The 20,375-nt window shown below is 37.1% G+C and overlaps 1 protein-coding gene across 1 annotated transcript in view; it reads right to left on the bottom strand.

The window, feature by feature from the left end:
- KHDRBS2 (KH RNA binding domain containing, signal transduction associated 2) overlaps positions 1 to 20,375 on the bottom strand; it is a 503,504-nt gene that overhangs the window by 171,699 nt on the left and 311,430 nt on the right. Inside the window, exon 5 of the mRNA XM_059701296.1 lies at positions 5,862 to 5,989. Within this exon, the coding sequence (XP_059557279.1) occupies positions 5,862 to 5,989 (128 nt within the window). The remainder of the gene's footprint in view (positions 1 to 5,861; positions 5,990 to 20,375) is intronic.

Raw genomic sequence — 20,375 nt, 5'->3', positions numbered from 1 at the left:
TGTATGTGTGTGTGTGTGTGTGTGTGTGTGTGTGTGTAATTGATTCTTCAGAATGTAACTACTTTGATCTACACAGTAAATACTGGTAAATAAATTTTTTAAAGACTGGTGATGACTTAGTTATGAAAACCATGTTAAATACTTTGATATTTTCTTTTCTAAAACCAAATAAACAAACAAAAACCAACCCACTCTCATTTTTTATTCCAAACTTACCATGAAGACCCAAATGAGAGCATTGTCTTATCTATGACACACTGGACCATGTAGGAAACTGAGCTGCTAAATGTCAATGTCCCCTCCATGCTGGAGTTTATTGACAGTGATGTGCAATGTTGTCATTTACCAAAAAAAAAAATCTGTCTGCACTTTAATACTTAATAAAAGGCGAAACTCTAACCATGGTGATATCATTCTGTTTATTATAGTAGCTCAAGCTCGAGGTCACTTGAAGTCACAGCTCATTGTCACTGATTTATTGTCATGCATGTAATCCCCTGAACTGGTAGAGTCCCTGATACAATTTATTTTCCTCTGGTAACTATGGCGCTAGTGAAACACATTAGGACTCTGCAATAAAAAATAAATAAATAGACTGAATACTCTGTACTACAGTGCTTGGCACAAAAGTAACTTGTACTAAAAGCCCTAGATCAAATGGATGCAGCCAATTTTTATGGTATTCCGAGGCCTTTGGAAAGGTGGAGTGCTTGTCTGAAGTCTTTGGGCAGAAGCATGGTTATTTCACTTTTTATTGTGTCTGAAAGGCTGGCTTGCAGAAAGCACTGCTTTCAGCAGGAACACTAAAGCTTTGGGAAAAATAATGATCATTGGGATGTCAACAATCACACGGTTTGGCTGCACCTACAGATGGGGAATGTAGGTTATGCTTTTCTGCTATGAATAGCAGTCAGCTGGCTCTCTCTTGCTTGCAGAAAATGAGCTTTTACCAGTGAACAGTAAGAATGCTGGTAAAGCTTTTAAAAGTTTAAAATAGATTACAGAGTTGAGGAATAGAGGAATTATCAGAGAACTTATTGTGAGTCTAATGTATAGAAAATGCGCTCCTAGACCGGGGGAAGCTGAAATATAAAAGACCCAGAAGGCCAGGTGCCTGCTTCAAGCACAACAGAGCCCAGGAGGCAATGTTCTACATTATCATGATAATGTAATACCATATTCTATATTATCATGGTAATATAAAAACACATCTATAAAGAAGCATGTAAAGACCAATATTACCTTCACTGGACCGAACAACTATCTGTATGTTTCCTCATAAACAGGGTGAGTATATTTCAACGATTGCTCAGTATCGTTCTGATTTACAGCTGTTGTGTTAGCTTGCTGTTCAGTTTAGCATTTTAACACTCTTAAAAGTGTCCATGTGGGGCTAGTAAATTATATGTCACCTACTTTAAACTACATTCACAAGTCCAGGGCATATCACTGAATAATCACAGGTAAGTATTATAACTCACTGGGCCTGAAGTGGATTTTTTTTTCCTGATGATTCAAATCCGATTCTAAATCTGTAACAATTCATCTTTTATGATCTTTCCCTAGCTGGTTTGGCTCAGGGGATAAAGCATTGGCCTGTGGACTGAAGGGTCCCAGGTTTGATTCCAGTCAAGAACATGTGCCCTGGTTGCCAGCTCGAACCCAAGGAGGGGGTACGCAAGGTGCAGCAGTCCTCTCTCATAATCTCTCTCTCCCCTCTCTTTTTCCTCTCTGAAATCAATAAAAATATCTTTTTAAAATTTTATGACCCTTGCATCAAATCTAATTTCTTATCCCATTCCTTCATCAAATGTCTCCAAGACACAGCCCTAGCAAACCTGTCTCCAGAATCTGACTCATGATGTCCTTCCCCTCGGTATTAACCCCACATCTCTCTTCTCCGATTCAACTCAAGATTCAAATAACCTATTTTAGGATATGGGCCTTGGCTGCACCCACACTATAGTATTCTTTCCCTCATTTTATTGACTTCTTGAAATGTCCCCACTTTAATTCTTCAAATCCCCATTCTTTAATTTAAAAAAAAAGGGTGAAGGGATTAAGAAGTACAAATTGGCAGCTGCAAAGTAATCATGTGGATGTAAGGTACAGCATTGCCAATATAGCCAATAATACTTTATAACTATGTATGGTTCCAGGAGAGTGCCGGAAATATCAGAGGAGAGGACATTTTGTAAAGTACATGACTGTCGAACCACTATGCTGTACACCTGAAACTAATACAAAATAACATTAAATGTAAACTGTAATTGAAAAATAAAATTTAAAAATGTCATCTAGGTATTGTTTTTTCCACTCTGTTGGAAATACTCTTGACTGACCTCATCAATAGCCTACTGATTTCAAAATCCACTCAATTTGTGTACAGCCCCCTTTCCACTTCGCCTCCCCTATTGTACTTATCACTGTAGACCTCTATCTGGAAAATGCCTTCTTTGGACTTTAATACTCTGTTTTTCTCCACATTTCCTCTCTCCTCTTTCTTACTTTTTAACCTCCTTCACTGGCTTCTCTATTCCTGGGTCCCCCTTGGAATATGGGTGTCCCCATCTTCTGTCCTCCATCCTTTTTTTTTCTCATGGTACACCCTGCAGTCCCTAACTCTAATGATGGCTATTTGCTTCCTTCCTAACACTTGCCATTTCCCAGATTATGGGTTTTACATCAGAAAGTTCTTAACTTGTCTACACATTAAAGTTACCTGATATCCTTTGACAACTTCCTAATTCTGGGCCATACCTCTGGCCAATTAAACCACAATATCTAGAAGCAGGAGCCCTCAGTGATCCCAATGTGCAGGCACTTTGAGAACCCCTGCCTTATACGCACCATCTAAATTTATAATCCTCACAAGCTTTTTATATAGCCATTTCTAAGCTATTTTAACAGTTGAGAACAAAGGCATGGAAAGTACAAGTCACCTGCCAAAGGTCATGAAGCACATCCAAAGAGTTAGATTTAATTATAGGAATAATTATTGCCTTCATTTAACTTGGTTGTCACACCTAATCTTAGTTGATGATATAATAGTCTCTAACCGGGATAGACATCACAAAGTTATCTTTGTCTTGGGCCTTCTTTCTTCTCCAATACCTAATTAGGCACTAATTCCCACAAATTCTAATCTCTAATCTAGTCCTATATATCTACCCTCTGAGTGGTGTTCATTTCTCTTTTGGATAATGGACCTGTCTTCTCCCTGGCTTTCCTGCCATGAGTCAGTGTCTCTTCTCCATCACCCACAGTGATGACTGAGTAGCCTTTTTTAGAAACAAATATGATTACTCCCCTCTTTAATAAACCCCTTTAGTTCTCTGTATTGATTCTCATTAAAGGAAACAAAGCCTTCAAAATCTGCCCCTAATGTTTCATTTTCTTCTGTTTGCCCTCACTCAGCATGTAGTGGTGAAGGGTGTTAGACATGTCATATATCTTAAGTCTTTAGTTATATGATAGAAATTATTATAATATATATGTGTTTTCTAGTATGTATATATTATTAGATATTAGTTTTCATAGTTATGTTTAGTGAAACATAAATTCTTTATGTATGTATTATCAGAGAATTTGTTTTCTAGTTTGTATGTATTATCAGAGAATTAGTTTTCATAGATATGTTTATTGAAACAAAATTTTTTAAATTAATTTTTCAACAAATTATTATAGAAGTTTAAAAATATTCCAGGTACCATTCTTTTTTTAATATGTGTAACTGAAAACTTAATAAAGACACAATTTCATTAATATGTAAAAATTAACATTAACTTCTGTTTTGTTTTGTTTTAATTAAATCTTTATTGTTCAGATTATTACATTTGTTCCTCTTTTTTCCCCCCATAACTCCCCTCCTCCCAGTTCCCGCCCCACCCTCCGCCCTCACTCCCCACCCACTGTCCTCTTAACTTCTGTTTTGAAGGGGTTTCTGATCAATATAATTTTCTATTTGAGAAGCTGTTTCCTTATTCCTTATTTGTAGATACATTTCATCATGTGGTTTAAAATAGAAGACAACAGAGCTCTGCTCCATTTACTTTCATTAATGTTAATACATTAAAGATATCAATAAGGCATTGAAAGTGAGGTTTAATTTTCAAAAATAATTGTCTTTTCTTTTTATGTATGCAGTATTAGATCTGTAAGTATACGGGATATTAAAAACCTAAACATTTCAGTCAAAATTTTCCTTTAAAATAATTAAAAATCTAGATAATACACTATTCTTTATTAAGTCATTAAAGAGATTGAAGTTTTAGTACAACATCTTACTCAAATAAAAATCTCATTTAGTTCACTCAAATATGGCAAATGTAATATTACATTAAGCAACATTAATAACAAAATAAAATCTATTAATGCAATTATTTTATAATCTCAAAAACAGGTCAATGTATTATTTTTTAAAATGGTCTCAAGGAATATAAAATGGGAACAAAAATCTCTTCTGTAGACATAAATTGTCATTTTTGAATTATAAGAGCAATAAGTTCATGATTTAAAGCATATGATTTAATCATTTGAAAGTACCTGCTATGTGATTTTACAACCCTCCATAATGAGGTTAGCACCATACATTGTTTTAATAAGAGGTTAACTCCATAAAAAGTATGTCCATAAAAATATTATGTCACATTTTTAGCAATAAACAAATGTTTCTGAATAACATTAAGAATTCTGTTTTTATTTCTTAAAGATAACAGTGTAAAATTAAGCTCTAGAACATTTTCAGAAGGGTTTCCTTTAGTCAAATGTAATTTCAAGAATTGCCACATTTTACCTTTAGATAGTTATTGCCTTCATGTTTTATTTGGAAATTTATCATTCTTAACTTTTTTTTTCTGGTAAGAAACTGTTTTGAGGTATTTATGATTTAAATATTAAAATAGTGGTCTTTTGACAGTGCTGGTTGAAAATATTTGGAGCATAATTAACAAATAAATTGAAACAGCAAAGTATCCTAGACTCTCTTAAGATGATTTCTATGCAATATAAGAAATAGTATTCTAGATCTATGTCTTTCAGAGATTTGAAGGCCAACTATAACAGGGTGAGAGAATGACAAAATTACAATGTCTGCGTATGAAGGCTATGAGTATTTTTTACTTCACTTCTTTGCAAACCAATGCTTTCTGTTGAAAGCTTGACAATTTTAGAATCCTACAAAACAAATCCTCTCTGATGGCCAAAGACATTGCACAGTCAAGTGTAACTAAACTTTAAATACTCTTACCATCTGCCAAGCAAGAAGTATGCTTCTGGCTTTCTGTAATGGCTATATATATATATATATATATATATATATATATATATATATATATATATATTCATCTATCATCTATCTATTTATCTAACATCAACTATCTCTATACATAGCTGACAAGACTATTAATTCAAGGGTTACTTAAGGCACAGGCAACATTGGTAACTTTCTCTTTACACAAGGTCATCCTGATTCAAAAGCATTTAGTGTGCCATCTGCATGTCTTAATCCTAGGGACAGAACCAAAAAGTAGAAAGACTCAGGTTTGCTCTTATTTTCTTAGGGTAGTTGTTAAGAGCTCGAACTGTGATTCCTGTCTGACCTGGGGAAAATCTGATATCTTTCTGTATCTCCATTTACGTCTGTACATAATATTTAATCTTGGTTTGGAGATTCGATGAGTTAATTTTTGAAAGTTCTTATGTACTTTATAAGCATTCATTGTTGTTGTTGTAGAGGTGGGGGTTATTGCTGCTGAGGTCGCTGTTGCCTGTTCCTTGCTGTGATCATGCCACAGAGCAAGCCAGCAAAAGCTTGCCCGCCTCACTGGCTGCTAAGTTACTTAAAGTAAAAACCAAGGTACCTTGAAGGCGTTGTGGGGGCTATTCTGATCCCTCTGCCTCTAATACCTCTGCCACGGCCAGAGTCTTCTGAGCCATTTAAGTAAGACAATTCACGTAGTTGTTCCTGGCGAATCTCATCATTATAGTCCTAGAAAGAAAAGAACACGACCTGATGAGTTAAAAGGGGGTCTGGGGTCCTTGGAGACTAACAAACACAGTAAAAAAAGGAAATTTTTCATGTACTTTCTGGACCTTGTATACAAAGATCTAAAATGATATAAAAGTGCATATACTTGAAATTCTTATTTTTTTGCATAGAGACATTGAAGTTGCTTAATTTATCAAGGAAGTAAGTACTCAGCAGGAACTCAGATGACTTTGGTTGGGATATCACTTGATGTGTTAGCCAGAAAAGGGAAGATAATGATTTAGAGTAAAATCTTGGCATGAACTAAGGTGATGATTGCTAACAATAGAATTAATGAAAAACAACTAATGACTGCATGATACCCCTATAACTCCTGATGCATAAACCAAAAAGGGGCAATCTCATGGCCCACAGTAGATACTGAGTAGATATTTTATTATGTTAAAATAATAAATAAGTGCAAATAATAGGGACAGTGTCAGGCAACTGGGAAGCTGTCAAATCCAACCAAGTTGATAGGCAATGTTTAAAAATAAGACATTTTCTGTGTTCTAGCATTAGACTGACAGAGAGTGGTAGTGATAGCAGAAGACAAATTTCACATTAATAACCAAAGATTTAGTCAAAGTCAAAGGAACTACCCATCCTTCTTCAATGTGGAAATCTATCAGTTATTTCAATATGACCGAAGATAGTTATTGCCTGCATGTTTTATTTGGAAATTTACCATTCTTAACTTTTTTTTCTGGTATGAAACTGTTTGAGGTATTTATGATTTAAATATTAAAATAGTGGTCTTTTGACAGTGCTGAAGATAAACGCTATCTTCAAAAAAAACACACACCAAATGTCAGTCTTACCTGTTTCTTCTTTTACTAATAAACACATGAACCTGATTAAATACTACAAAACTGAGTAATTGGTTCTGTGCAAAACATCCACTGAGATAGCTGATTCATATCAAAATGTTCTTGAAACATCTGCCCAAAACATCCATGAGTTTATTTGGTCCAAACCAGATGGTCCTTGCTATTTGGTGTCAAAAATATCCATGCTTATAAAATGTCCCTGAGTTAAAATAGACCATAATGTCTATTTACATTTTTAGTTTATAGAATTAATACATAAAATATCTTTTATTTTTTTACTGGTCCAATCATTGTGCTGTGGCTGTATTGCCCAAAATAACCCTTCTTGCCTAGGTGTCCCAGCTGATAATGGCTCATGAGGTTAGGTACATGGGTTAAGGTTCCAATCTTGCAGAAGAACAAAATTTATATTAACCATGATTTCTGAGAAGAATCCTGTAGTTAGAGAAACGCTCAGAGGACAAAAAGTTGAGGAGGGGATCTCCTGATGCATGAGCTGTTAAAATGTCAGCACATATCAATAATCTTTTGGGCGTGGACCAAATGTGTCTATGGATATTTTGGATTTTCTGCAAGGGTTTTTGCCAAATAGTCAATCTGATTAAGTTCTTTTTTCAGTAAATATATATTCAAGTGAAATTAATCTAGTAGATTTTCTAGTGCTGATAAGAGGTTTAGGAGATGAAACTAGAAATATTTATAAAGGCCAAGCTAACAAATGTTGTTTGAGACTTAGTTGTGGGACCAAAAATCAAGTCTATTATCACATCATAGTTTAAAAAGAAAAAAAAATAAACAAATGGAACGACATCAAACTAAAATGTTTTTCAACATTAGCCCTGGCCTGGTAGCTTGATTGGTTCGATCATAGAACCAGTATGCTAAGGCTGTGGGTTCAATCCCTGGTCAGGGCATATACAAGAATCAACCAACGAATTCATGGATGGAACAACAAATTAATTTCTCTTTCTCTCTCTCTCTCTCTCTCTCTCTCTCTCTCTCTCTCTCTCTCTCTCTCTCCAATGAAAAAGTTTTTGCACAGCAAAGGGAACTGTCAACATAGCAAAAAGACAACCTACTGAATGGCATAAGATATTCTCCAGTGATACATCTAATAAGGGGTTAATATTCAAAATTTATAAAGAACTCACACACTCACAACAAAAACAAACAAAAAATTTAATTAAAATATTGGCAGAGGACCTGAATAGGCTTCTCCAAATAGGACATGCAGATGGCCAATAGACATAAGAAAAGATGCTCAATATTACTAATAATCAGAGAAGTATAAATTAAAAACACAATCAGTATCACATTACAACAGTCAGAATAGCTATAATCATTAAATCTACAAAACAACAAATGTTGACAAGGATATGGAGAAAAGGGAACCCTTGTTCACTATTGGTGGGAATGCAGATTGGTAGAGCCACAAAGGAAAACAGCATGAAGGATCCTCAAAAAATTAAAAATGAAATTGCCTTATGACCCACCCAGTGATTCCATTTCTGGGTTGATATCTGAAAAATCCCAAAACACTAATTCAAAACACTATATGCATCCCTATGATCATTGCAGCATTATTTACAACTAGGGGCCCGGTGCACAAAATTCGTGCACTGGGTGTGGGGCCGGGGGGAGTGTCCCTCAGCCCAGCCTGCCCCCTCTCACATACTGGGAGCCCTCAGGCATTGACCCCCATCACCCTCCAATCGCAGGATCGGCCCCTTGCCCAGGCCTGACGCTTCTGGCCTAGGCGTCCGGCCCGGGTAGCAGGGACCTGCAGCTGCAGCGGCCCCACGATCGTGGGCTTCGCTTTAGGCCCAGGCAAGGGACCCCTAGCTCCTGGGACTGCCAGCTTCGACCGTGCCCAGCTCCCATCCCTGGCTCCACCCCTACTTCCTGCTATCACTGGCCAGGGTGGAAAAGGCACCTGATTCTCCGATCATGGCTGGGGGGCAGGGCAAAGGCGGCCCCAGGGCCGCCTTTGCCCTGCCCCCCAGCTCTTAGCTCCCCCCTGGGTTTCCTATCACTGTCAGTGGCAGGGGGCTTCTTCCTGCTTTCCCTTTCGCCTCCCTGCATTGTGCCTACATATGCAAATTAACCGCCATCTTGTTGGCAGTTAACTGCCAATCTTAGTTGGCAGTTAATTTGTATATAGCCCTGATTAGCCAATGAAAAGGGTAGCTTGTACGCCAATTACCATTTTTCTCTTTTATTAGTGTTGATAGCCAAGCTATGGAAGTCACACAAGTGTCCATCAATAGACGAATGGTTAAAAATGTGGTGCTGCATGTACACAATGAATAGTACTCAGCCATAAAAAAAGAATGAAGTTTTGTCATTTGTGACAGAGGGTATTATGCTAAGTTAAATAAGTCAGACAGGGAAAGACAAATACCAGATGATCTCATTTATATATGGATTCTAAGGAACAAAATAAATAAACAAACAAAAAACTGAAACAGACTCATATACACAGAGAACAGACTGATGGTTGCCAGAAGGGAAGTGTTGGGAGAACTTAGTGAAAAAGTTGAAGGGATTAAAAAGTTCAAATTGGTAGTTGCAAAATAGTCACCAGCATGTAAAGCTCAGCATAGGGGATATAGTCAATAATATTGTTTTAACTAAGTAGAGTGCCAGGTGGGTACCGGAAATACTGGAGGGACCACTTTGTGAAGCATATTATTATCTGCACACTATGCTGTCCACCTGAAGCTAATGCCAAATAATATTGACTGTACACTGCGACTAAATAAAATTGAAAAAAATTATGCCAGTTTAGCTCTACTTATATATGTTATACTAACATGAAATAAAAACTGTGTGCATTCTCTTATACACCTATATCTAGAAAATGGCAGGTTTGCATTCAGCCTGTAAGATTTTCTAAAACACAGGTTTGCCTACAAAAACTGTCTTGATTACAAGCAAAAGTACTAGTCCATCCAAAGGCATTTACGTCCTTCTTTTTAACATGTTTCATTTATGTTTATCCTCTTTAGTACCTGGTTATAATAATAATGGGCTCAACATAGTTGGCTGACAAAAGAGCTATACAGAAAAAAATTATATTTTCTAGTCAGTCATGAATTATTAAATTTCTACCTCTGAATTTTCTCACTCAAGCAACAACCAGACTAAAGAATAAACATGCTTATTATTTTATTAAGATCAGGGAATATGATGAATTGCTATTTCTGAATAAACTGACAAGCTACCAACAAAATGAAAAATTCCATAATTTTCCATGGATATTCCTAATAAGAAAGGGGACCTTTGCAGCTTCTTATCTGAGGAAAACTGATGGACTCTCAGGATCCTTATGAATTGTTAAAAATGGATGCATTTTCATTGTTGGCAACACTGAAGGTTGAGATAAAAATGAACAAATTGCAGATTAATTTAATATATGTAAAAATCTATTTTAGAGCATATATATTTGAGGCCAGAATCAAACAATATAATAAGGTTGGTGGAGTCCTATTCACTATATAATCGTAAGGAATGTCCCTAGAATGCCATTGCACCAGGAAAGTCTAGGGGCTCCCACCTCTCTTTCCTTTGGGTCAGATATCACAGTGTGAGGGCTTTCCAGCCTTCCTTGGCTTCCTTATTTATTTATTTTTGTCACAGAGAATGCTCCTTAATAAAATGCTTACATGTTTAATCCCAAGTTGCCATCTGCCTCTTGGAGAACCCAAACTAACATACAGAGTGTTGACACAATCAAGTTCCTAAGATAACTAAACTGAGAGTTTTGGTAAATCTGTTAATGTTAATGGAGACAATTACATCAACATAATCTGATAAAACTGAAGTACTTGCCATTCGCCTATTTAAAAATCATTATATACAAATTAAATTAAATCTGATTTCTGAATACCAAAAAGGGTTTAGTTTTCAATAAAATAAATTGCATTTTTAAACTCTTTACTTAAGAAAATATGGAAGATTCAGAGTGACACTTTGGAAAATACAAAGCATATTTTGGGCTGGAGAGTAGAACAACATGGTTGGCACAGATGAATTGTGGCAACAATGAAAAGGCTGGTGTGTACATTTGTGTTTTGGTGTAAGAGAGAGAAAATACTGGCAACTATAAGAAATTTAAAAGTACATAGTGGAAAGTGAAGGTATGACTGGGAAAAGTAGGAACAAAAAACATTTTTAGGATCAGAAATGACTAGGATTACAATGACACCATTAATCGGATAAAGAAAAAAATGAAAAAAAAAGTTTGGAGGTGAAGAATCTATATCTGATCATGATCACCTTAAGTTTAAAGTGCCAAAGAGACATTAGGGCTGCCTTAGAAATTCAAGTCTGGGTTGGTAAGTAAATTTGAATGTCATCTACATGTATTTGTGATCATTGAAGCGCAGAGATTGCCTAAGAGAAGAGTAAAATGATGTAGTGACAGAAAGTTTCTAATCATACTTATAATGCAAATTTGTATAATTTAAGATGACCAGTTAGCTTATTAATTTCAGTATTTGGATCATTAAATGTTAAATGATCAGATATTTTAATAAATTCATGTTTTTATAATTGGACAACCAAAATATATACCACTGTATTTATAGTAATAAAGCATCTAAATGTTACAAATACAGAAGAAAGTTATTTTAAATGCCCAAGTGTAGAGATAGTTAAAATTCTAAATATTCTCTAGACTACATAGATCATGTACATTATTTTTATTATAGTGGGGCCTTGACTTACGAGTTTAATTTGTTCCGAGACCGAGCTCGTTAAGGAGCTCGTTAACTCAAATTACTCTATCAACTCAATGCAAAAAATCCGCCGAGAGACAGCTGGTATCTCAAAAAACTCGTTAGTCGGGACACTCGTAAGTCAAGGCCCCACTGTATATATAATTTTCTAAACACCAAAGTCTGTAATTTTATATGATAGTGCTTATTTCCAGTCATTCAATAAGCACAATTCTAACTTTTTAAAAAATATATATTTTATTAATTTCATAGAAATGGGGAGGGAAAGATAGAAACATCAATGATGAGAATCATTAATTGTCTGCCTCCTGTGCACCCCCTAATGGGAATTGTGCCTGAAACCTGGGGCCCATGTCCTGACCAGGAATTGAACCGTGACCTCCTGGTTCATAAGTCAGTGCTCAACCACTGAGCCACACTGGCCAGGCCTAATTTTTCATTAATGTTTCATAACTACTACATGAGTCTAGTTGAGCTAGAACATCCTGTTGAACATTTGTCACATGCATTGCCAATGCATCGTGTATATAAACTTCAAAGATACTAGTAAACAAAACATTCCAAGTTTATCTTGTGTTATCTTATTAGAAATAAACAACATATTGGCTTGGCTGTAGTGACTCAATGGTTGTCATTAACCTATGAACCATGAGGTTAGGTTCGATTCCCAGTCAAGACATATGCCTGGGTTGTAGGCTCAATCCCCAGTGTGGGGTGTGCAGGAGGCAGCCGATCAATGATTCTCTCTCATCATTATTGTTTCTATCTATCTCTCTCACTCTCTCCTCCTCTCTCAAATAAAATATATAGATATATATTTTAAAAAAAATAAAATCATAGCAGGTTTGGAAATCACATGTCTGCACTTAAAAAAAGAGAGAGAAAAAAAGAAATATACCACATATGAATTCATTTGAGTAGTATTGAGTTCTAAGATTCTGGAGTCATAAAAAAAATGCCTATGAATGGTTGGTTGTAGTTTTATGAAATTTACATTTATGTTAAAATTTCTAACATATATTCACTGAAAAGTAAAAAGGTAAGTTCACAAGTAGTAATTATAATAATGATCTGTATTTTTATGATATTATTTTAGTATACTTTTAGTCATTAATTTCATATTGAAAGAGCTGTGAGAAAGAGATAGACAATCACCTAAGCATGTGAAAAGTTCATAAGGGACAAAGAAAGGTAAAGTTACAGCAATTCAGGCTGAAAAAATAACCAGAAGAAATAATTTTCAGTCATTTAAAAATAAATAAATATTAAAAGACAATTTAATATAATCCTTTAATTTATATGCAAAGCTGAAATATTTCAAAATTTAAAAAAAAAAAACTTCTGGTCAAAAGACAAAACATACTTATGGATATACCTTAATCTTATTTTAGACAGGATTCCAAATTATTGAGATTCTATACTTCAAATAATAAAGATTGCTTTACTACTTTGGGGCACACCTGCAGTAAATAAAACAAACACAGGCTAAAAATACTCCTTGCCTTGCAAGATGAGTTACAAAGTTGCTTTAAAAGTGCTGATTGGTATGATGGCTTTGGTTTCAGGCAAAAGCAATTTAAATAAGTAATAGTAAACCTTTAAATGAGTCTATCAAGGCCTAAATAACACAATCATATCATATAAAGACATTTTTTAAATTGATCCAAATTTTAATTTTCCTGTAATATGAGACGTGTTTTGCCTTTTTTTTTTGCTACCAAAATCAATTCTTAAAATTTTCTATCTTGAAATTATAACAAAGATATTCACAATACTTGTATGGTTCTTTTGCTCCGGGTGAAGCATAGTTGCCCTATGTAACAGTTTTCATGGAATTCATGAGTGCTCCTTTCTCATCTCTGACAAGGCCCTCCCACTGTGATGACATATGGTGCAGACAGTACACACAAGAGCTCAGAGCAGACAGATGTTTGGATGTTCCTAGAAAGGAATCATGCTTCTAGTCTGCCTATTTAATGTATATGTATAATTTCCCAATTACATACACTCATGTCCATCTGCTAGGATGGCATTGTGCCCAAATACAAATTGGGAAGATTATTCCACTTGTGTATAGATGCCAGGTAATGACAGGTGTAGACAGTCTACCTGGAGGCACAGTGAAGGACCATTTTCCTGCCAAATTCTCTCCTGAGACGACGATGGGCACTGTTGCTGCACATTTAAAACTGTGATTATAACCACTGGTAACATGTGAGTGCATATTTGGCCTTTCCAATGCCAAGACCATCAGATGATATCAGGGGAGAATGAAATGCAGACTGTAACCCGTCTGGGCCATGACAAAGAGACCTGGGATGTCCTCAGCCCTTACAAACAGCTAGGTTACCACACTTTCATCAGAGTAATAAACAAGAAACTGTGGGAAGCAATGGGTCCTGTGCCAATATCAAGTCTATAGCCGAGTTGAAATGGGTAGGAAGCTATTTCAGACAACACCTAGAGCTGTGCTGAATATTATTTAGCAAAATATCTTAGCTATTAAATAACCTAGCCAATACAAGGGTGAGTTTTAATCATCCCAGACTAGAGACTAGAAAAACTCATTAACAAAATGTGGTCAAAACAGTCAATTAAGGTTTAATAAGAATCTGCTTGGTGCATGACTCTGCATAAGATCTGTATAAAGGCTTCCCAAAGCTTATTCATCAAAGGAGATTGAATAACACAAAGTAAAATGTTATGGACTTTCTATACAGAACTGCTAGTTAGGGTAATTTCTGTTGCTCAAGAATGTTTTCTTCTTTTTTCACATTATTAAATATATTGCACACTATGTAACAAGCATAAAAAATAAGATAACTAGAACCAAGATGGTGGCGTAGGCAAATGCCTGTACTCACTACCTCCCACAACCACATCAAAATTACAATTAAAATACAGAACAACCATCATCCAGAACCACCGGAAACCTGGCTGAACGGAAGGACTACAGCTAGAGAAACAAAGAAGAAAGCGCACTGAGACTGGTAGGCGGTGCGGAGGCAAGGAGAGGGCTGATCCAGCACCCACCTGTGCTGCTTTTTTAATCCAGACGGAGGCTGTCTCTGTAAAGGCCGCCCGCAGGAGCAAGGGGTCCCAGCCCCAAACCAAAGCCCCAGCGCAGGGACCCAGAGCTGGGAAAAGAAGTCCCCCTAACTACGGGCTGGGCTGTAAATCCAGTGGGGACTGGGGCTCAGTGACACAGAGGCTGCTGGAGACCCAGCTGCTCCTCTTAAAAGGCCAGCACAGGAACTGAATTTACAAGTCCCGCTTCTTCCGAGCTCCAGTGCCAGGCGAGGCTCTGGGGGACCCAGACAGATATGAGGAGGAACCGGATTATCTGGCATCAGGCAGGAACTCAGGGGTGGCTTTCTCCCAGAAGGAGGTGCTCACAGAGGTCAATGTTCCAGTGCAGGGACCTTCCGGGTCCAGGGCTGACTAGCAGCCATTTCTGTTTGCTCCTGCCAGGTGATTCCTGAAGACCCCCGCCTCATCCAATTTATAACCCCACCCAAGCTGCCTGCAGCATCTTTTGCATATGAATAGCCTGTGCTTGACAATCTCAAACAAGCTGCAGCTGGGTCAGGGAGCGCCAAACCTATCAATAAAAGGCCCAGCACCAGCACCAGCACCAGCCTGCCTTGCTTCACAGCTGGGCCTTTTCTGGGCACTTCCAAACCCAACACAAAGAGGAGGACTCTGTAGATCTCTCTATAGCTCCTGCTGGGTGGCCCCATGCAGTAGCCGACTTTTCACCTCCCTGGAGACCCAAGAGCCAGTGTACCCAGTGGTCAGTGTCAGAACATACCAGACTACAACTCTGCACATCCATAAGCGACACACTCAAGGGGCAGGCGGACTCAGTGAGCACTAAAGTCCCACTGAAGCAAGTCCTGCCCCATAAAGGTATCTCATGCACAGCAGCTCTTCCATTGTAGACACAGCTGGACCCCACAGCCAGTTGGCCTGGAGTTCAGTTCCTCCCAGTGACACCAACAGCAATCAAGTCTCAACTAAAACAAGACTGTGCACACATACCCCAAAGGGGTGCACCTAGAGTGTTCATCTCACGTAATTGGGGATCCTGGACCACTGGGCCCTATAGGACACCTACTACACAAGGCCACTTGACCAACTCAAGGAGATGTAGCAGGTCTACCCAATTCATAGAAACAAACACAGGGAAGCAGCCAAAATGTGGAGACAAAGAAAACATATCACAAATGAGAGAAATGGAAGAAAGAAAACTACTGAATATAGAGTTCTAGAGTGCAGGGGAGCGTGATTGCGCTCCTCCTGAAGTGTCCAGTTCTAAGTCTGCTTTTATTAGTGATGATGATATTGCTAAGTATGTCAATTCTTGCTGTGAAGATGACGATTTTGTGGAAGATATTGAATGTGTAACTTCATTTACTTGTGATTCATAATTTTTTTCCTAAACTGCTGTAAAACCAGCAAAAATGCCTTGGCAATTTTAGCATAGTTCCTAGGATATTGGTTGGCACTCAAAGGGTTAAGCATACACTGACTGAAATAAAGAATAATTTATAGGGATTCAACAGTAGAGTAGAGGTAAAAGATTTGAAATATGAGGAAGCAAAAAACACCTAACCAGAAGAAAGAAAGAAAAAAGAATCCAAAAATATGAAGATAGTGTAAGGAGCCTCTGGGACAACTTCAACCATACCAACATCCAAATTATGGGGTGCCAGAAGAGAGAGAGCAAGATATTGAAAACCTATTTAAAGAAATAATGACAGAAAACTTCCCCTACATGGTGAAAGAAATAGAGTTAGAAATCCAGGAAGCACAGAGAACCCCAAACAAAAGGACCACACCAAGACACATCATAATTAAAATGCCAAGGGCTAAAGACAAAGAAAGAGTCTTAAAAGCAGCAAGTAAAAGCAGTTAGTTACCTACAAGGGAATGCCCAAATGACTGTCAGCTGTTTTCTCAACAGAAACTTCAGGCCAGAAGGGAGTGGCAAGAAATATTCAAAGTGATGAATAGCAAGGGCCTAGAACCAAGATTACTCAGCAAAGCTATCATTTAGAATTGAAGGTCAGATAAAGAGCTTCACAGACAAGAAAAAGCTAAAGAAGTTCATCACCACCAAACCAGTATTATATGAAATGTTGAAGGGTATTCTTTAAGAAGAGGAAGAAGAAAAAGAAAAAGATAAAAAATATAAACAACAAAATGGCAACAAATACATATTTATTAACAATTGAATCAAAAATTAAATGAATATGAAATCTAATGAGCAGGATAAACTGGTGAATAAAATAGAATCAGAGGCATGGAAATGGAACAGATTGATAATTCTCCAAGGGAAGTGGAGATCGACAGGGGGCAGTAAGAGATTAAACCAGCTGTGGGCAAACTACAGCCTGGGGGCGGATCTGGCCAGTTTGAAATGAATAAAACTAAAAAAAAAAAAAAAAAAAAAAAGACCGTACCCTTTTATGTAATGATGTTTACTTTGAATTTATATTAGTTCACACAAACATTCCATCCATGCTTTTGTTCCGGCCCTCCGGTCCAGTTTAAGAACCCATTGTGCCCTCCAGTCAAAAAGTTTGCCCACCCCTGGATTAAACAAAGCTCTTATATGCCTATATGCACTATGTATGGACACAGACAATAGGGTGGTGAAGGCCTGGTGTGGGGTGGGAACTGTGTGGAGGGGGGCTATAGGTGGAAAAAAAGAGACACATCTGTAATAATCTCAACAATAAAGATTAAAAAAATAAGATAACTATACAGATTTTATGTAGATATTTTGCAGGATTATTGGAAAGGATTATTTTCTACCTTGTTTTATTTTACTTTAGTAACCATTGGCCACTGACATATGCAGTCTAGGAACCAAGACCTTTTGAATGGGCATCAAACATCTCACATTTTTGGTGTTATACCTTCACCCATCCTAGTGTATCAAGTCAGTCACTACACCAGTTTAAATTTAGATTGGTAGATACATATTTAGATAATATTAAATGAGAGACTTGGGCTGCTTTCTAAAAATACTAAGTTTTGTTTGTTTTGGTGCAGACAAATGCTATATTTTCTGCAGCAAATTTTCTTGGCAAGTCACTGTGAACATGATACAGGATCTCTAGCTGTATTTTAAGTCGAAATAAAAATTAATGTTATACTTTGGCACATTATATCTACCTTAATTTACAAGTACAAAATATGAACTCTTTGTTAACATAGAATTAATGATGCTTACTGGTACATCAACCCAATGGGCCCAAATTCTTCTTAACAAAGAAACTATCATGATAAGGATGGTTTAGAGGACAGTGCAAATTCTGTGCATGAAGATTCTGAGCATTGATAGGGTATGGGCCATATGAATGATTTTTATCAATAACCTTAACATTCTAGGCCTTCTGTTAGATATGGAAATTTTATATATTCAAGATATTAAGGAATCTAATCTGCCAGATTTTTAAAAGTTCCTAAAAGAGTTTTGCTAAAATAAATCATCCTTTTAATTATTCAATGTATTTTTTAGTGCTGATGTAGGTGCTGGAGACAGAGTAGAGGGAAGCCTGTGAACCAGTGGAGCTTACGTGAATACAGATGACAAGATCCCTACACTTGTTCATGAAATGTCAGAGTGAGCAACATTCTGATACCTAGACAAGGAAAGAAGGCTTCTTCATATTCTCTGAATCATTGTACACTCAATTCAACTTTGATTTTTTTTTGTCAGTTTAAAAAATACTTTATTCCCAACATTATACTACTGTTTTAGTGGCTGCCAAATTTAAATTTTTATTTTATTGAAAAAATTTTGAAATCCACATTTTTGTTTTAGAAATGAAAATATTAACTGACAAAACTATGGAGATAGATGGCTCTTTAGAAAATCTCTCCTAGAAGTTCTACTCTGCTTTCTCCCAAATGAAACTGTTTTAATGATTCTTTTTGACTGCATCTTTTAATCAGCTACTCCGTCATGGTAACTTTTAAAAACATTGTTTGAAGAGGGTATAAAATCTATTGTGCATGCCTTTTTAAAAACATATAGTTTTATTGATTTCAAAGAGGAAGGGGGAGGGAGAGATAGAAACATCAATGATGAGAGAGAATCATTGATCGACTGCCTCCTGCATGCCTTCTACTGGGGATCGAGTCCACAATCTGGGCATGTGCCCTGACTGGAAATCTAACAGTGACCCCCTGTTCATGGGTTGATGCTCACCACTGCGCCCCAGTGATCAGGCTTAAGTGAATTTTTTATTTGGCAGCTCCTAGTTACCTCCAAAATTAATCTAAAAAAAATTGCATATAATTCTCCCCAAATATTTATTCAGATTAGAGTAGAATAGTCCTTTAAAGTAATGAAAGTACCACTTTTTCAGACAACATATTAGAGGAGAGCAGAAACATGTCCTAGATGTGGAAGGTGAACTAGCACAGAAAATGAGCACAGGCAAGTAGGAATAGAAGTATCTGGCGCTAGGATGAAGGATGTGAAGTGGAAAATGTCAATTGCTGAATACTCAGGAAGGAAAGGAAAGGATAGTTGAAAATTTCAGTTTCATGGTTAGTAACTGAAGAAATGGACTTGTAATGTATGAGTACAATACAGAGAAAGAAATATTTGAAAAAATCATGTTCATATATGATATGAAAGTTTCATGTAATGAAATGTCATAATTGTAAAGTTATTCCTTTATTCCTTTTTTGTTTCCATTGGCTTCGCCTCAATGGGAATCATCTGTTGGATTACTCAGCTGGGTTTCTCTTCCTCAATTTGCTGAGGTCTTTCAATGATTAATAAATTGTATTTACTTATCTGTGAGGTGGATTTGTTCAGCATCCAGAACGCTCTTATGTTGGAACCTCTTTGTCAGGGGCAAACGTCTAAGCAAGGAAGGCCTGGATTATTTGCTCTGGTTGGCTCACTGGGCTGCTTCTCTGAAGGGTGAATGCATCTCTCTGCTATCGGGCTCCCCCCAAGACTCCCTAATCCCACAGCTGTTCTCAGCAGCACTTGAGTCAGTGGATTCAGGCAACCACTTTCCTTCCTCTACACCAGTGGCTCTCAACCTTGGCTGCACATTAGAATCACCTGGGAATCTTTTTAAAATCCTGATTTCTGGGCCTCATCCTCTGGAAATTCTGTTTCTTTGTTACTAATGTTGTGGCCCCACCCCATAACAAAGAAATAGAAGGGGTATACTGCGGGACGCCACCAGATCTTCTCAGCAACCATGGGATCCATGGTCCTTTTCTAGGCTCCTTTCAGGTCTTGGATCTCCTCCCTCTCTCACCCTGCATCTCAAAGAGTAAAGAGTAAAGGTAATGAGCACCTTCTTTCTTGGAATCACTTCCAACATTAGGTACTTTAAGACCATTTAGTCTCCCTATCAAGATGCTTGTGTCTATTGAGTCCTTTCATTAAAGACATGGGAAAAGTGGTATCAAGAATTAGCATTCAAAAAGCATCCATCAGACCTTCAAAGCTTTTAGAGAAGGTAGGAGAGGGTGGGGGTAAGGGGGAGAGACCAACCAAAGGACTTGCATGCAAGCATATAAGCCTAACCAATGGACACAGACAACAGGGGTGTGGGCATGATTGGGGGGGGGAGTGGGGGACAATGGGGGGATAAGGACACATATGTAATACCTTAATCAATAAAGAAATTTAAAAAATTAGCATTCAGATCACGATCTTCCCCAACTCCATTTCACACTAATTTTTAAAATTTATTCTGCAAAACCTGATTGGGAGAAGGTAACCAATTAATTGTT

This window comes from Myotis daubentonii, chromosome 6 (genome assembly GCF_963259705.1).
Source record: "Myotis daubentonii chromosome 6, mMyoDau2.1, whole genome shotgun sequence".
Lineage (NCBI taxonomy): Eukaryota > Metazoa > Chordata > Mammalia > Chiroptera > Vespertilionidae > Myotis > Myotis daubentonii.
This window is presented reverse-complemented; position numbering and strand designations above follow the sequence as displayed.